Source organism: Apteryx mantelli, chromosome 1 (assembly GCF_036417845.1).
Source record: "Apteryx mantelli isolate bAptMan1 chromosome 1, bAptMan1.hap1, whole genome shotgun sequence".
Taxonomy (NCBI): Eukaryota; Metazoa; Chordata; class Aves; order Apterygiformes; family Apterygidae; genus Apteryx; species Apteryx mantelli.
The window spans coordinates 44918105-44936194 of record NC_089978.1 but is presented as its reverse complement, the minus strand read 5'-3'; the positions used below and the strand labels follow the sequence as shown (position 1 = coordinate 44936194).

At 39.0% G+C, this 18090-nt stretch overlaps 1 protein-coding gene and 1 long non-coding RNA gene across 3 annotated transcripts in view; one reads left to right on the top strand and one right to left on the bottom strand.

Moving 5' to 3' along the window:
- Nucleotides 1–1831: 1831 nt before the first annotated feature.
- On the bottom strand, nucleotides 1832–17140 carry LOC106491657 (uncharacterized). Of its 2 annotated transcripts, none has more exons than XR_010883148.1 (4): nucleotides 17061–17140; nucleotides 16222–16332; nucleotides 9577–9666; nucleotides 1832–2326 (listed from the first exon to the last, which is right to left on the bottom strand). It is a non-coding gene; the product is annotated as an uncharacterized lncRNA (long non-coding RNA). The 2 variants fall into 2 exon arrangements; XR_010883149.1 differs by lacking the exon at nucleotides 1832–2326 and adding an exon at nucleotides 5831–5862.
- Nucleotides 17062–18090, top strand: part of KLHL1 (kelch like family member 1) — a 262591-nt gene continuing 261562 nt past the window's right edge. Inside the window, exon 1 of the mRNA XM_067289682.1 lies at nucleotides 17062–17552. Within this exon, the coding sequence (XP_067145783.1) occupies nucleotides 17062–17552 (491 nt within the window). The remainder of the gene's footprint in view (nucleotides 17553–18090) is intronic.

The window sequence follows — 18090 nt, the reverse complement described above, 5'->3', positions numbered from 1 at the left end:
AATCCTGAAAAGTAGTTCTGAAACCTTCCAGTTAAAAATTTTTATAAGTTAAACCATACTCTTTAAACTAAATTAGAAATAGCAGGGAGGAACAGTATTCTGTAAATTTTCATCAGTGAACTCATAATCCACTCTAAAAGAGTATATAGATTTTGTGATAAGGTTCCTTTCCTCCTGAAAATCTTTTGCTGCCTTCTATCCTTCCAGTTTCTTCCATTTCTCTTCCAGTGTACCATTTCTAAAAGTGCATGAAGATCCAAAAGAACATTTAGATTCTTTAGGAAATGACATACCAAGTGTTTCTTCATATTTAACTTCTTAATCATTCTCCATCCCATCATTTGTATTATCATTTCTATGGCATCCCAGGCTTTCAAACTTATAGGGCTCTTAGTTTACAATTTCACTTGGTCAGCTTGGCCAAAAACTAGTCCCTACCTGAAGCTTTACAAGACACATTACCAAGTTAGATTTCTGTCCTCCCAGTTAGAGTTCTATAAAGGAGGAATAGTATGACATGGCAATCTAATGGTGGTAGGACATTAATTTGATTGTACTTTAAATAAATTTATCTGACTTATTTGGCAGATATCCTTCCTAGCATCTATATAAATCTAAACAAATGTATTAGTGAATTACAAGGAAGGAAGTAGTGATAGGTGAACTTAGTGGCTCAGTTTTCAAATACATAAAGGATTCTTTACACGACATTTCTATCTTCCCATATACTAAGGTTAGTCCGGTTATGAGAGCTAACATGGCATTTAAGAATTTTGTACTGTATAAATGCACAAAGAGAAAGCACAGGCAAATAATTGACTTGTACAGAAGTTGAATACACTATATGAAGAATAACATAAAATAGTACATAAAAAATCCTAATAAATAGGCAATACCTAATAAAATTCCTAAAATTTCTCAAATGGCAAGCAGTGGAAGATAGATGTCTTTAGGCATCATATGCCGCTCTCGCTTGAGAAGGGCACAGGACCTGTGTCATATCTGTTAGATCTCTGTGAATGTCTAGGACACCATCAGTCCAATATTCCATTGACTACAATGTAAATTTGAGTATTTAGCTTTCAAAACCACACATGCACTAAAATTTAGGTGGTGCAGTCTGGAGCTAATTCACACTGTGTGTGTGCAGGATAGGTGGCACTGCTTATTTTGTCCGATGTTCTTACCAAATTCATTCTTCTGGCCACAGAATTATCCTTAAAGAGCAGTCTTAACACATAAAGTCCATTTAAAAAGGAACCCAAAGCCAGTGCACAGTAACTAGAGATCGTATTCTATGCATTTTCTCTGTACATAAGCAAAAAGTTCAAAGAGTTTGACTGTGAGGCATACTCACAGTAGGATCAAATTCTGGAAAATAGGTGTACAGAAAAACAGATTCATTGATGTGCTACATGTGAATCTGTTTTTACCATACCAAGGACATGCATATCCCTGTTACCTTTAATTTTATAAAACACTGACATTTACTACAAATTTTTAAAACATACAAAGATCTTTTGGAGTTTATTGTAGAGATCTGTAAAAATTAAATTAGCAAATTTGTGTCCACCATGTTTTCTTTTAGACAAATGATAAAGCATAATATGTAGCTAAAACTGAGATATTCATTTTAGATTTTCAAGGTGAAACTCCAACAACAGGCAATACTTTTCTTTATAGTTGAAATGGGGGGCATAGAAGCAACAATCAATACCTCTGAAACTGGAATTAACTTTAAATGCACTTTTTTATTCTGTTTGTATCCTTCATACCTGTGTAGTATTTCTTTTTTGATTTTATTTAGCTGAAAAGTGTTGTTCTCCTGTTTTTTGACAAATCCTCACACAGAAAATACAGATATAATGGACTGCAAAATTATCAAATAGCTTTGTAAGTGACATTTTATTTTTGTATCTTACATGACTACATTTTTAAAGGCTCATTTTAAATGAAAGTATCAGTTGAGGGAGGATCTTATCAATGTGCATAAGTATCTGAATAGAGACTGTAAGGAGGATAGGGCCAGACTCTTCTCAGTGGTGCCCAGTGACAGGACGCGAGGCAACGGGCACAAACTGAAACACAGGCAGTTCCATCTGAACATGAGGAAAAACTTCTTCACTGTGAGGGTGACAGAGCCCTGGAAGAGATTGCCCAGAGAGGTTGTGGAGTCTCCTTCTCTGGAGATATTCAAAACCCGCCTGGACGCGATCCTGTGCAACGTGCTCTAGGTGACCCTGCTTGAGCAGGGGGGTTGGACTTAGATGATCTCCAGAGGTCCCTTTCAACCTCAACCCTTCTGTGATTCTGTGATTCTGTGAATCTGAAAACTGGAGTTAATCTAAGAGATTTTAAAGTAAGTTTTTACAGTATAGATAAATTTCAGTGAGAAGATGTCGAACTTTATACAGAAACAAGCAACATGCAAAACATGACAGAACATAATGTTGATGTAGCAGATATGATGACACCATCAAGGTAAACTTTTTTGTATAGGGTTAGAGTATTTGAGAAAATGAATCAAACACAGAATGATGTAATAGTTATTTGAAGTCCTTCAGTGTCAAATCCGACTAATGGTATTACTTGAAAATTTAGCTGACTACAGACATGGAGGAATAGGGGCACAGACCTGATGGGTACTTATCTCTATTTTTGTTATAATCAACCTTTTTTTGTCATTGGCATTTCATTCCTGCTAGTTACCTGTTTCAAAAGTAAAATAAAATGCATGTACTTAAAATAAATGTCCATAGGCATGGAAAATTGGCTTGAAATAGCTGTAAATTTACATAAAACATGGAATATTGTTAGGGCTTCAAGAAAATCACTAGACTAGGCCCTGTCCTGAGATTAAGCTAACTGAGCAGGACATGACATGACATGAGAAATTGCTGAATGTGACAGATAATAGTGTGAGAACCTGGCATAAATGAGAGAGAGCACCATGAGGGACAGCAGGGGTGCACAGATGGATAAGGCAGAGTTATCTGAGAAATGAGTGAACAAATAATTGGAGGGGAATACTGGGAACCTTTCGGGGAGTAGTAGATTGCAAAGCCAGCAGTGCCTAGGTAACCACATTAGTAATCCCCTACAAGACTGCAGTTACCTAACTAGTGGTGTCAGGAAAGTCCAGTTTGGTTAAGGATGTAGCAAGGCGGGGACCAACAGGGAAAAAGCAATTAAGGGCAGTTTACTTGGGGAGGACTGGGGCAGAGAAAGGGAGGTACAAAGATGACAAAAGGAGGGTTAAGAAAAGGGAAAAGCAATAATAAGGTATGGTAATCTTGTGATCAGTGCTAGAAGTCTGGGGGTACTGGCTGGGCAGCCCTGCACTAGATCACTGCAGCCTAAATTGGGGCAATAAATTAAGCATGTTAGGCTGAGCGTAACACATGAAATCAGTCCTGCAGTCAGGAGGCCTTAGGGAGAGGCTGGGTTCTTTCCCTGGCTAACTGGAGAACATCTGGTCAGGCAAAATGATAGTATCACCATGTCAAGTCCTGTTCCTAATGGCTTCAGCATCTGTGCATCACTTCTAACCAATGTAACACTTTTGACACAAATCTTGCCATCCAATTCATGCACTTCATATTTCAGTTTTGTAGCTGCTGATATAATTCTCAATCAGAAAAAAAAAGCACTTGAGGAAAAGTGATACCCATGTTTTATTGATCCAGACAGGTCAAGTAAGACCTTTCTTAAATTATTTTAAAAGTTGAGTACTATTCATGTTTCAGGATTGTTCCAAGCACAACTAACAATTTGTACTTCTAGTAGTGCCAGGATGCTCCTTTTTTGACTTCCAAACATACGGAGATTAAACTACCAGGAAAATTTTGCCTGAGACCTGAGACACTTCATCTCAGGTACCTGAGCAAAGCACTTGAATTACAACCTTGAATTTATTGTGCTTGAATGGCATTTAGTTACCTCAGTGCTTAGTAATGCATGCATATACATATACAACATTGCTGAACTGCACTTCTCTTCAAAGTGTATCAGCAACAAGTCTCTAAACTATAAATATCTAAAATATACTGCAACAAAAAGAGAGAAAATTCTTTGACAGTACCCATGAAATTCTTTATTCTTTTTTTTTTTGTGAAGTCTTTACAATCTACATAAAGAAACTTTAACTTTTAATGGGTACTTTGAAAAAATATAGAATAAACTGAAAAAAAAATTTATTGATCTTGAGAATCAAGTGCTCCACCTATTGTAGAATCTATTGCTTCAAGAAGGCCAAATATTTATTACTTCACCTTTATGATTAAGGAAACAGCAGCACCTAAAAATGTTTTGCACACCTTCTCTCCCTCCTTCTCTTAATCAAATACTTTCTGCGGAAAATGTTTATTTCATAATTTTCTATTCATCTAAAGTATTTTCAGCTCATTTGCCTTAGAATCCTACATCTACAAGCAAGGAAAAAAGTAAAAAAAAAAGTATTTTAAAATTTTGTTAAAATAATTAACATTTCAAGAATTGCAGTTTAAGATAATTTCAATGGCAGAAAATCTCTTGTTTGCAAAATTACTAAGATGTGATTTAGAATTTAAAATAATTTTAAATTCAAATTCTTGAATATAGGGTGAGAGGCATACTGACAGGTTTTGATTTGGAACAATTCTGAGTATGTTTCTCTTTTGTTTTAGGTCTGCGGTTTGTTCAGTTGTATGCAAAATAATTAATCGGAAAATTAAATAATCCTAGCATAATTGATTTTGTCTGAACTGTGATTTTATACCTTACTAAACTCATTTCATAAAATTGTTTGCTATTACATTACTAAGAAAACATTAAAGAAAACTGATTTATTACCACTCAATAATATTTTTCAAAAGAATATCACTGTAACATGCTGCAGCCTTAATACATATGTAGGCTCATTAATGTTTTTTTTATTCTTTGAATTGCTCAGAATGTCTATGGAATACCTGATGTCAGCCACAATACTGTTAAAACAGGGATATCTATATGTGGTTAGTTTTCTTTCTATTTATCCTTTTTAGCACATGTAAGTTAGCATTATGTACTTTCATATATTGGCATATATATTTACATAAGTGTGAGCAAAGTCTACACAATAGCTCCCTTAATATTTCCCACTTGCAACACAAATTCATATGCTCAACCAGTTTAAAAGAAAAGGGTTTCCACAAATAGCTAAAACTTCAATTTCTTTGCCAGCCAATTTTATCCATTTTTGTTTATATGTCATTTATACATTTAGGATAGTAAAGCATATCTTTCTCTGAGGACAAAGTAGTGGTAAAAATAAAAATATGTTTAGAAAAAGATCAAAAGAGGATGAATGACATCCAGGGTAAATGGAGAGTGATGAGCTACCACAATATAACATCAAACAGCTTTTCTCCAAATTTATAATTTTGTTAGCATTTTCTACACTGTGAACCTTAAAATTATAATATCATCTAAAATAATACAGCTCTTGAACTTTACCATAAATTCAGATTTAGCATTAAACCTGAATGAAAAGAATATGAATAGACAAAACAATCAAATTGTTTTCATAGTTAGCAAATCACTAGAGGCTCACAAATTTAGAAACTTCATTTTCCAGAAAAGTCTTGAAGAAAGTTTAGAATTGCAGCTTTAAGAAAGCAATATCATTTTTCACTTGAAAACTACCATGTTGGTCTGAAATAATTAAAAAAAAAATTATGAATGATTCTATTAAAGCCAGTAGTGCTGATTTAGTAATGACATTTATCTATCTATTTTCAGAGACTGCACTTTTAAGATCGAATAAAATGGATGAACTATGCATGTTATTTCTTCTCCATAATTACCTTCTGTGTACAGCTAAACATAAGTATTAGCTTCAAATACCTGAAATAAATAAAAATAAAAATAAAAATCATAAAGTTGAAACTTTGGATGAGATTCATTTTCTCTTTGACATCTAAATTGTAGATGTTTTAGTAAGAGATAGTCATCTTAGCCTGTCATTACAGTTAATAGATACTACTTCTAGAGATAACTTAATTTCATCCCAAGACAGATGTTCAAGATAGCTAAGATGAACCACCCCACTTCTCACTGATTATTTAGAGAACTTACAGTGACTAGTTCAGACATCATTAGAAAAGATTGCAAAAGATTACTGGCTCTTTTTTGCACATCTCTACAAGACTAATCTGTTCCAGAAATAGCTAACTTTAAGCGGTATAGATACAAACTAATCATTTCCATTTGGCCGCCAGGCTAGTATTCATTCCCTTGCCTTCAGTAAGTTAACAGGGGCCAGAATAGCCAAGGCACAGAAAGAAACCAACTAGGAATGGAAAGCATTATTTCAATTTATCAGAAGCAAAAAGAGAGTCAAGAATACTATTTTTGGATACTAATACTGTCCTGGATGCTATTCCAGACATATGAAGGACAGGAAGGTAATGGGGAGTAGTCGTCATGAATTAACAAGGAGGAAATCATGATTAACCAACCTGATAACTTTCTGTAATGAAATGACTGGCTTGGTGCATGAGGAGAAAGCAGTGGATATTGTTTACCTTGACTTTAGTAAGGCTAACGGAATGCTGTCTCCCATAACATCCTCATAGACAAGCTGAAGAAGTCCTGGCTAAGTGGTCAATGAGGTGGACTGAAAACTGGCTGACCTGCCAGGCTCAGAAGATTGTGATCGGTTTCATGAAGTCCAGCTGGAGACCAGCGACTAGTTATGTCCCCCAAGGGTTGACACTGCGGTTAATACTGCTTGACATGATCATTAATGATTACCAGGATGATGGACCTGAATGCACCCTCTACAAGTCTGCAGATAATACAAAACTGGGAGGAGTGGCCAATACGCCAGATGGATTTGCTGTCATTCAGAGTGACCTTGGCAGGCTGGAGAAATGGACAGGGAGTAACCTCATGAAATTCAACAAAGGGAGGTGCAAAGTCCTGCTCCTGGGGAGGAATATCCCCATGCACCAGTGCAGGCTGGGGACCAACTAGTTGGAGAGCAGCTTTGCAGAGAAGGCCCTGGGTGTCCTGGTGAACAAGCTGAACATGGGCTCAGGGTGGGTCTTATCAATGTTTATAAATATGGGACAGTGTAAAGAGGACGGAGTTAGACTCCTCTAGGTGGTGCCCAGTGACAGGACAAGAAGCACTGGGCACAAACTGAAACACAAGAAATTCCACTCGAACATAAGAAAAGACATCTTTACTGTGAAGGTGGTTGAACATTAGAACAGATTTCCCAGAGAGGTTGTGGAGTCTCTATCCTTGGAGATATTCAGAACCTGACCAGACATGGCCCTGGGCAACCTGCTGTAGCTGACCCTGCTTGAGCAGGGGGGTTGGACCAGATGATCTCCATAGGTCCCTCCCAACTCCAAATATTCTGTGATTCTGAGAAAGAGTACAGTCATTACTTAAGGGGCACCTAACACTATTGACAGACGATACTGGGGAAGAAAGTGTTTGCACCTTCGCTTCAGTTTTCATTAAGGAGGTTAATTATGAATGGATAGCTAACACACATAGTAAGTGCTAAAAACACTGAAATAATAGAATAGGGAAAAGTTAGTTAGATAAGTCAGATATAATTTCATCAGGTCTGATGAAATTTTCTGCAGAGTACTTAGAAAAATGGCTGAGGAAATCTCATGTTAGCATTATCTTTGAGAATGCATGGAGAATAGATGATCTTCCAGAAGATTAGAAAGGGGCAAAAAATTTTATTTTTTTTTTAAGGCCACAGTTAACTTAATTCTTAACAATTAACTTCAACTGATGAAAAATATGTTAGAACAAAGATATGGAAGATCAAAAGGTGTTAACAGTCAGCCAGCAAATCATGCCATAACAACCAAATTTCCTTCAACAGGGTACCAGGTCTCATTAATACATTAGACAATAGCTATTTCAGAGGTTGTCTGGTACTGTTTTGCATGCTATTTTCTTAAGCAATCTAGGAAAACACAGTAAAAAAAAAACTTTCAAGGTGAGTTTGTAACTGGTTGGAAAACTGTATTCAGAGCTGTTATTGCTCACAGTAAAAACAGAAAAAAAATATTGAGTAGGGTTACATAAGGGTCTGTCTTTACTTCTGTACTATTCAATATATTTATCATTGGTTTATATAATAGAAAATAGAGTACATCAGTTAATTTGCAGATCATACCAGACTGAACTAAGTTTTGGAGACCATGTTAAAATTAAAATGATCTTGAGAAAATGAAGTTGTTTCTTTTTTAAATAAAACAAGAAACAGGACAGCTGACAGTAATACTTGCAGCTTAAAAGAAGATGAAAGATTGCTGTTACCCCCACTTAAAATTTTTGGTAGATGCCTTTCTGCTTCAAGACAAAACAGACTACAGCCTGATTCCCAAAACAGAACATGCAAGGGTTTGGGGCAAACAAAACAACAATTACCCAAAAGGTTACCCAAAAGGATTTGATCAATCAGAATTTCCTTTAGTCACAAAACCTCTCCTTTACATCATCAGAAATTGCAGGATTGCTTTTCTAGATTGCTTCTCTTCTTACTAAAGATCAGGCAAATCCAAAAATACTGTTCTGTGCTTCTGTAACTCGCACCAGATAGCTGGACACATGTTCTGGCCATCACAGATGCTTAATTACTAATCTTATTTGTTAATTACACCAATCATCTTGTTATTTATATACTATAGCAATCCAACTGCTCAACTCAAGTTAAACCAAAAGTAAAGAAACTTGTTATTTTACATCTTACTTTATATACTTGGAGGAACAAACAACACATCATTTCCCCATTTTATCTACATGCAATTTTTATGTAAACTTTTTAACAACAAACTTTGAATCTTTAAGATGTACGCCCACATTATCCAAGCAATAGTTCCAAGGAAAAAGATTTAGGGCTTATAAAGGATCAGAAACTAAACATAAATCCATATAAGGGAAATGAAGGCAAATATACTGGAATGTGTAAGCAGAAGTTCTACATATAAAACACACAGCTTTACTTAGTACTGGCAAGCTTTCATTCCTGTGTACACTTCTGGACAATGCTATTCAGGAAAGATGCAGTCCATTTGGAGAAAGTCAGAGAACAGTACAAGTTATCATATCTAGAAAATATGACCTCTGAGAAACTACAGAAAAGAAGGGAATTTTTTTTCTGTGAAGAGAGAGAAGACAGAGCTAAAAGGGATCTTCAAATACGTGGAAGGTTGCTGCAAAGAATGAATTTTTCTCCACTGTGAACTCAGAAAGAAATACTAAACTTAATCTGAAGCAACAGTGATATAGTTTTCACGCACACATATATACAGACAGACGCACACATATATACAAACAGACACCCAAACACATATGTGGGAAAAGAACAACATGCATCGATACAGAGTGGTGGCTGACTAGGCAGAAAGCAGCCCTGCAGAAAAGGATATGGATGTCCTAGAAGACAAAAAGGCAAACATGAATCAGGAGCGTGTCCTTGCAACAATGAATAATAACCACATTTGGGGCTGCATTAGCAAGAGCACAACCTGCATGTCAAGGGAAGTGATTATTCCCCTTTATTCGGCACTTGCGAGGTCCCACCTGGAGTAGTGTCGTCAGTACCAAAGATGTATTTTTAAACTGGAGAGAGTCGATCAGAGGGCCACTACGACCTTTAGGAGGCTGGAACACCTGAGGTACAAAAGAGAGGTTGAGGGTTTGTTCAGTCTTAAGAAGACAAGGCTAAGGATAAATCTAACTGCAGTTTTCCACTACCCAGAGTGGCTTATGGAAAAGACAGAGCCAGACTCTTCTCAGACATGCACAGTGAAAAGATGAGGAACAGTCACAAGTTGTAGCAAGGGAAATTTCCATTGGACACAAGGAAAAAATTCTTCACAGCGAGAGTGTTTAAGCACTGGAACAGGTTGCCCAGAAAGGCAGTGGAGTCTCACCTGCATTTCCTTTACTACATCCCAGTGTCTTCTGACCTTCATTAAATCACTGCTTACTGAAAGTGGGACTTGGATGAAAAGTTACTGATAATGTCTCCAACTATGTGGCCTTACATTATGCTAACTGATTTTTATCCTAACTCATACTGGAAGGCTTTAAAAGCTGCAAAACCCCTGAAATCATATTATTTTACTTCAAAAGAACCTATATAAGCTGAAACATCAGCATCATAAGCTTATGTCTAGAACAGTAAACAAAACCTCCCAGCACCGGTTCTCTGTTCTTGTCAGGCTCTGGGACTCAGGCCAAGTGGCATGGCACAGTTTGCATCCACATGCCTAAATTCTCTTATCCTCTAAAACAGTGGCCAAATCCAAAGTGCATATTGAATCATGTTCCCTCACTTATGCTAATTCCTGAACTAGTTAGCGAGAGTGCTAGTTCGTACAATCCAAAACCCTCTCAGTGACTGTGGCAATGCCTTAGCAGTATGGGCCATCTCTTGCCAGTTCCCCTGGCTCTGTTGGTTTAATCTAATTTAATTAGTGTATGCTTAGTGATACCACCTACACACTTCTTTTTGTACAGCCCATTTTGTAAACCGTATGTGTCTCCATTGCTGTGATTTAGCTAATATATAATATTTGACAGAAGTTTTCACTTCTGTTTGTAAATAAATGCTAAATGAAAGATCACCAGGAGACTGCATATTTTTTAACAAAACATGAAAGCCAGACAGTTCTAAGGTTCTGAGTAAGATAAAAAACATACAGCCTATTAGTCAATCTAGCTAAGAAAAAACATGCTATTCTCTTTGCATCACCAGGACCTCCACGCAATACAAGAGAGAAAAATAAGATATTCGCAAAAGCACTGCCAGAAGTATTAGAATTCAAACAAAGGAAAACAACATTTTAATGAAGCATTGAAATGCCATCACCTAAAATAGTAACAGCTTCCATGTGAATTATCAAGTGGTACAGATGAGTGGCTTTCAAATGGTAAGGTCTAAGGACATGTTAGGTCAGCTATGGATTGGGAGCATAAAGGTATGTGCTCTGCCAAACCTGTACTAGATCTAGTTCAGCTGTTTCTCTGGACCATAATTTTGGAAATAAGACCCTGACACTTTTTTCAAATAAGGGTAATCTACAGTAGGCTTGGGAAACGACGGTATAAACTATGCATTCATCAAGAAAAGACAACTGACAACCATTGCAAACAGAGAAACTGTGGGAACTGATTTTGGTATTAAAGAATCTTAATATTCTTTAATTTGCCTACCTTAATAAAATGGCTTATATTACTTTTCCAAATTTACTAACTATTTCTCTGTTTCATAATATTTATGTTCTCTAGCCTTAGCTTACTCGTGAATCTTTATCCATGACAAACCATGTAGCATTTACTCATTCTTAAGTGAAATTCTCTAACCATATAAAAATTGCTTTAGGGTGTATTTATACAACTGCTTGTGATCATAATGAAATGGTTTAAGAAGTGACTGTCCCTAGAACTAATGTAAGTGACTGCGTGTGCACTTCCAGGCTCCTGCAATATAGAATAAAACATATTTGTTCAAATCAATTGGGCAAAAAAATCAAACCTAAGGGCCAATTTATATATCCTTATTTTATTCAGCATTACTAAGGAGGCAGAAAATAACAACTATTGGAGAAGTAATTTTTTATTACCCTCTACAATAAATGTAGCTGGTCATGTGACCACACCTATAGAGATCTATCCTATGCTGCGATAACTTACATTAATTTTTGAGAAATAACTTAACTTAGTCTCAACTTATCCAATGGCAAATCCATTCTCAAAAGTGAAAACTCAGTTGAAAATTCACTACAAAAAAAACAAATACAAGAGTTGACATGTGATTCAATTCTTCTGTACTTTTTTTTAATTATCACTATTCCTTTCTTGTCATGAGAAAATAATTATCATTAATAATCATGGTTATCTTGCTGTTATTTAGACATACCCATATACATTTTTATAATATTTCAGAAGGAAAAATAGCTCAACAGCTTGAAGCCCCCCTTCTTGACCCACAGCAATTCCACAGCATTATATGTATAGATTTAGCATAAAATATTTACAAGATTAATTTCTTATCCTGTTTAATATTTAGTTTCCCAATATTACCACCTTTCCCTACTGTTTCACATTTTACACATCTCTACTGATTCAGAATATATCTACATTTCATAAAGTTTGTTCAAATGCTTTACATGTGACAAAAGTTTAAAGAATAAATCTAATACATTATTTACTTATGTCTTACTATACCACCATTTTTTCAGTAACTTTTAATCTCTCAGTGCTATGTCCAGTCCCATCAATTTCTATCTATATTCTCTGTAGCTTGAGTAGTCTCTAGATCTGTTTCATAGGATCTTTTTAGCACCCTCAGGTTCTTGCTTCTGAATGTATAATTAACCATATACAAAATCAGCTTCTTTGTAACTGAAGTGCATGTTTTTATTCATGTGAGACTTGTTTTAAAACCATTCCTTCTAGTATTGTCCTTATTCTAACCAACACAGTGATGTCTTGTCATCTTTCTTTTTTTGCTTTTGTTCAGCAAGGAGATTTAGTGTCTTCTGTATTAAAAATACATGATAGTTGAGGCTGAAATTCAATGACAGAAATACCACTTATACTTTTAGCTTGCTGAGAAGTATATTCTTTTTCTTATTAATGAAGATTGGTCCACAGTAATGTGTATGCTTATCACCTTCAGGCTCACTTGCTGTATGTCCCTGGACTTTATGTAAATGTGAAATGTGATGTGAAATCTCACATAGATTATGACTATTCATAACCTGAAGGGTTTAAGGGTATACACCACTGTTAGCACATCATTTTGTATGATGGTTCTTTCCTCAGAGTCTATCGCTTGTTTGAGCATCTGCAACTACAACTTATCTTTATTCCTTATCTACCAATACTCCTTGAGGTACAGGGTACAACATGTAAACAGCTTAACGTGAAACATCTGAAACCTGAAATTAAAAATTTCCCATTAAAGAGCTTTTCAATGGAAAGAAGTTCCAGAAAACAAAAAAAGAAAAAAAAAAAAGAGAGAAGGTTAATCAAATCTGACCAGGTTGGAGGCTTGCCATGGGATCCTTTTCTTTGGGAGTGCTTTCAACTACTTCGAGGATTTATTAAAAGGATATATATCCCTAAGCATATTTTCCTACAAGCAGGAGCATAAGACTTCTTTAGTCATTCACATGACTATGTGAATTTAATTCATTTGCAGAGCATTAGAAAGATAAAAAATACAAACAAAAAGTGTCAGGAATCTGACCTAAAGATCAACCATTTTCATCAGTCTGTCTAACTAATACATAAAGAGAAAAGAAGCACATGCACTTTTAAGCAAAATCTGGGAAGTTATGCAAGATTTGTGCAGTTACGAATAATCTGGAGAAACTACAAGAAACAAGCTAATTCAGAAACATGCTATTCAATAAACAAAAATACAATGCGATACAGTATGTTCAAATGTGCAACCAATAGACACAGTACCTGGCAGATTACCCAGATTCACTATGATCTTAGCCACATTTTATGGGTCACTCAGTTTGGTAAGGATGGATGGCTCTTGAACAGTTTATTAAAATTGTAAGGCATCAAATATTTCCCTTCAGCAACCCAGAGACATGGTATATTTTCATATCATTTCACGTTCATACCCCCCCCCCCAAAAAAACCCTTATGACTAGTCTAAGGCATATTTGACTTCAATAACTGATTATTTTATTGTAAATCCTGTGAGGAATGTTCTTAGATTTCCAGTAGAAACCCTTTTTTTTTCTTCTGGATGGAGAAGCAGGTTTACAACTTACAATAACTCTACAGAGTCTATACAGCTAATCATTTTTTATATCAGAATTTTAAACCGAGATTTAAAAGACATCTGTGTTTATCTTGCCATACAATAATCTGGAATACATCCTTTGCCTCATTGGCATATATCAGATGTGCTGCAGGGAAACACGAAGGTAAGAAACTCTAAAAAACTAAATAAAACAAAAAGTTTCATCTTTTCACTTCATGCTAGGGAAATCAATTTATTCATAAACTACATGTAGGGACAATGGCTACTTCTCTGATGCAGCTTGCTTTGTTGTAGCTCTTGCTTACTGCATATTTACAAAATATCTATTTATACTTGTGAATGTGGTAAAACCTAGAAGTCCAGAAGAGTTTTCCAAATTTCATTTATATGATGGAGATGTGTTCATCAATTTTCATTTATGGAATAAACTTTAAGATGCTGCTCAAAAATCAGTTACTGATACCAGAGCTAACACATCTCTTAGTTGCAAAAAATGTTTATGTTCTCAAATATGAAGGGATCAAGCACTGCTAAAATGCATATGCAAACCTCTCAAAGAAATATTGAGGAGTAGAGCCTTTAATTATATATAAAAAAAACCTGTCATACTGTTACAGTTACTGACATAACTGAAATAACAAAGTCTGAATAACAAAGTCATAGCCCTAAATCATGTTTACTTTTTCTTTATAACTGCTTGCCAATTTGTATTGAAAAGCTGATAAAAAGCTATACTGCTTTGTTGGGTGATACTGAAATGTATCCAGTGAGTGACTTCTGAAATACATTTGGAAAGACGGTTTTGTTGTCTCTTTCTCTAGGTAACAAAAATCATACTAAAAAAGCTATGCAACATAGTTAAAATGAAAATAACTAAAAATCCATCAACTATTCAAATTAAATAATCAACTGAAATATTAGTTCAGATTTTAAAATGTCTAAGATTTATAATACACCAAAGAAGATATGCTATCCTCCTCCACTTCCGAATAATCCTTAACTTAACTGTATTAAATACAGAAAAGATAGCATATTGTCTATCAGTGTATTCACTGACCAAAGCTATTTGGTATGTACCTATCTACAGCCTTGAGAGCTTGTAACCAGGCATTAAATAACCAGGGTTCAATATAGATGATTTCTCATATAATGCATAGGATACACATTTCTAAAGTCCCTAAAATGGTAAAAGTTTCATCTGTCCTATACTACCTGAAGATTTTTCTGCTTTTCTTCTTGCTTTTCTCCCCAACACTCTCACTTAGATCAGTTCCTGGGTAAAAATGAACCGTCTCTTCTGTTTGCTTTAGAAGGCTTTTTGTCTTTTTTTTTTTATCATTGAATACTAAGAGCAAAATTGAGGCACTAGGGAGTTTGCAGTCCAGCTGTTTTGGTATAAATCAATATTTAAAATGCACAGTAGCAATTTTTCTTCCCTTGAAGGTAAGACTTTGTGTCCTGAATTTCTTGTTCTGTTAAATCCAGGACTTTATCAAAGTTACAACACACACCCTAATATTGGCTTGTAACTAGAAGTACTACTTCAGTGATAAATTAAATAAAACAGTACTAAAATTGTTGACTCATGTTTGACTTCTGTGTTTCCCTGGAGGATTGTTCAAGCCTCCCGCCAAGATAGTGTTTCATGAATGAGGAGTTACAATATTCCAGCTTGAGGGAAAGAATTCCTTTTACTTTTTCTTCTCGCATTCACCAAGACCTAGTGTAACAAACTTTTGATAGCTTATGAGTACAGGGGTAAAGTTGGCCAAAGCAGGGAACACCTTGAGGAAAACAAAGTCTTTTTCATCATTTTCTAAGGAAAAATCTTCTTCTAAAATACTGTTTTCTGAGGTACAGGTGGCTTACAGGCATTCTGGATATCATTTTGAGCTAGCAGGTAATGATATGCAGTATAGTTTTGGTACTCTGTTCCTCTTCAGCATTTCAGCATGAAGCCTTTAATTCTGTAATTATGTCCCAGATGCACAGTACTCTTTGTGACACCCCTCCCAAGGGGGCAGATGTTCCTAAGAGATTTCTCTGTTGTGAAGGAACCTCCCTTGGGTTTTGCACTGTCAGACTGCATTAAGAGCAGATATAAAAGGTGAGAGGCAGATGTGTAGTGCTATTTCTGTCTGACACACAGTGTCCCTCTAGCCAGTGTTTTCTACTGGTACAGCACCACTGAGCCAAGAGGCTAATGAATGGAGCTTGCAGAATAAATCGTTAGCCTGTAACCTCATCCAGTCAGCGTGCAGTTTATTAAGTTTGCATTCTTATGATTCATGCTCTTTTGTTTACTGCCACCGCTGCTGCTGCATTTGTTGTTTTGCTTTATTTTGCTCACAGTACTATACAGTGGTCTCCGAACCAAAATAACAAGGTGAGAAGAGAGGGAAGGAGGGACAATTAGCAACCTGCAGACTTACTTGCTTGAGGAAGACTGAAGCATCTCTTTTCTCCCCTCTGTCTCTTCACACCGAAGGCCCCAGTGCACATCTGCGTCACATGCAGGGGAGGGGGCGGCTTGGTGAGAGGCGCTGAGATAGATAGAAAATTGTACAGTGAGGACCTTGACAGCCTCACAGGCTTTTTTTTTTTTTTTTTCCCTACGTACGGTATATATAAAGGACCCCTGCTTTCTCTCTGTGCCAGCTCTCCGGCTTTGCTATCCCGGATAACTGCAGGCATGGGACTCCCCTGAGAAATGGGACGGGAAGGTGGGAGGTGGAGAGAGCATTTCGGGTGACTTCTGCCTCTCCAGCCGCACTGGGTCACGAAGCTGTAAGAGACTGAGGAAGAGGCATCTGCCTCCTCGTGCGGCTGCCGCCGCCGGGTCCTCTCGGGCTGCGGCTCCTCTCTCCCCGGTTAAGCAGATGAGCGCGTCTTTGCAGCTCCGCTCGCCCGCTCTCGCCTCGCAAGTGCCTGTCTCCCCTGAGAGGTGTCTCTCATTTCTGCCTCTCTCTCCTCCCCTTTCCACTGATCACCGTGCAGTCCTCGTCAGCTCCGGGCACCTCTCCCGCTCGCTCTTCTCCCTTCCCTCCTGAGCGCCTCTACCTCCTCCCGGCTCCGCGCATCCCTCCATCCCTCCGTCCGCCCTCTCCGGCTCTCCGCGCGGCCGTGTGCGCGCATCTCTCTCCTGCTGCCGGCGACCAGCCGCTGCCCGGAGGAGCCGCCGCCGCCGCCCCGCTCGCCGCCGCCCGGCCCTGCCTCGCCGCCGCCGCGCCGCCCGCCGCCGCCCGCGCCCGCGCCCTGCCCGCCGCGGCACCATGTCCGGCTCCGGCAGGAAAGACTTCGACGTGAAGCACATCCTGCGCCTCCGCTGGAAACTGTTCAGCCACCCCTCGCCGGCGGGCGGCCCGGCGGGGGGCGGCTGCCTGCCGCCCGACAGCAGCTTCGAGCACTGGGGGCCCAGCCAGAGCCGCCTGCTGAAGAGCCAGGAGAGAGGCAGCGGCGCCTTCTGGAAGAAATCCCCCTCCTCTTCCTCCTCCTCCTCCTCCTCCTCCTCCGCCACCACCCCGGCCAGCCCGCCCAACGGGACGCTGCTGCCCGCCGGCCGCCGCGGGGGGCATGGGCTGGGGCAGCCGCCGCCGCCCCGCACCGTCTTCTACGTGGAGTCCCTGGAGGAGGAGGAGGCGGAGGCGGCGCCCGGCGGCATGGAGGTCGCCCGGGAGCCCGAGAAGCCCCCGGCGCTGCCGGAGCGGCAGGAGGCGCCGGGGGGCTGCGCGGATGGCGGCAGCCCGGCAACAGGTGACAGCAGGTAGGGCCGCGGGGCGCGGGGGGGCGGCCGGGGGTCCCGCCGCGGGGCGCAGCGGGGCGGGCGGGGGTCCCGCCGGGGCGGCGGCTGCGGGGCGGCGGCGGGAGGCGAAGCAGCGGGCGGCAGGGGGGAGGCGCGGCCGGGCTCCTCCGCGCCGCCGCCCCGCGCGGCCGGACCGCTGCAAAAGTTGGTGGAAACGCGGCGGCAGAGGGTGCTGCTGCCCCCGCGGGGGCTCGGGGCAAGCGCGCGGGTCGGCGCCGCTGCTGGCCGGCAGCTGGGCAGCCAGGCGGTGTCACCCCCCGCTCCCCCCCCCAGAAAAACGGGAATGTGCTTCAGCAGCCACGGACCCAAGCAGACCGGGGGACAAGGGAGTCACTTCCAGGTGCCTGCTGTTTCATAGGAAACTTCTTTTTTTTTTGGTTAACGTTGAATTGGTTTTCCTTCTCAAATAGAAAATGCAAATGAGAAACGCAATAGAAAAATCACTAGAAGCGGGAAAAGTAGCTAACACGGAGCTTCTAGAAATCTTGTAATACAGATA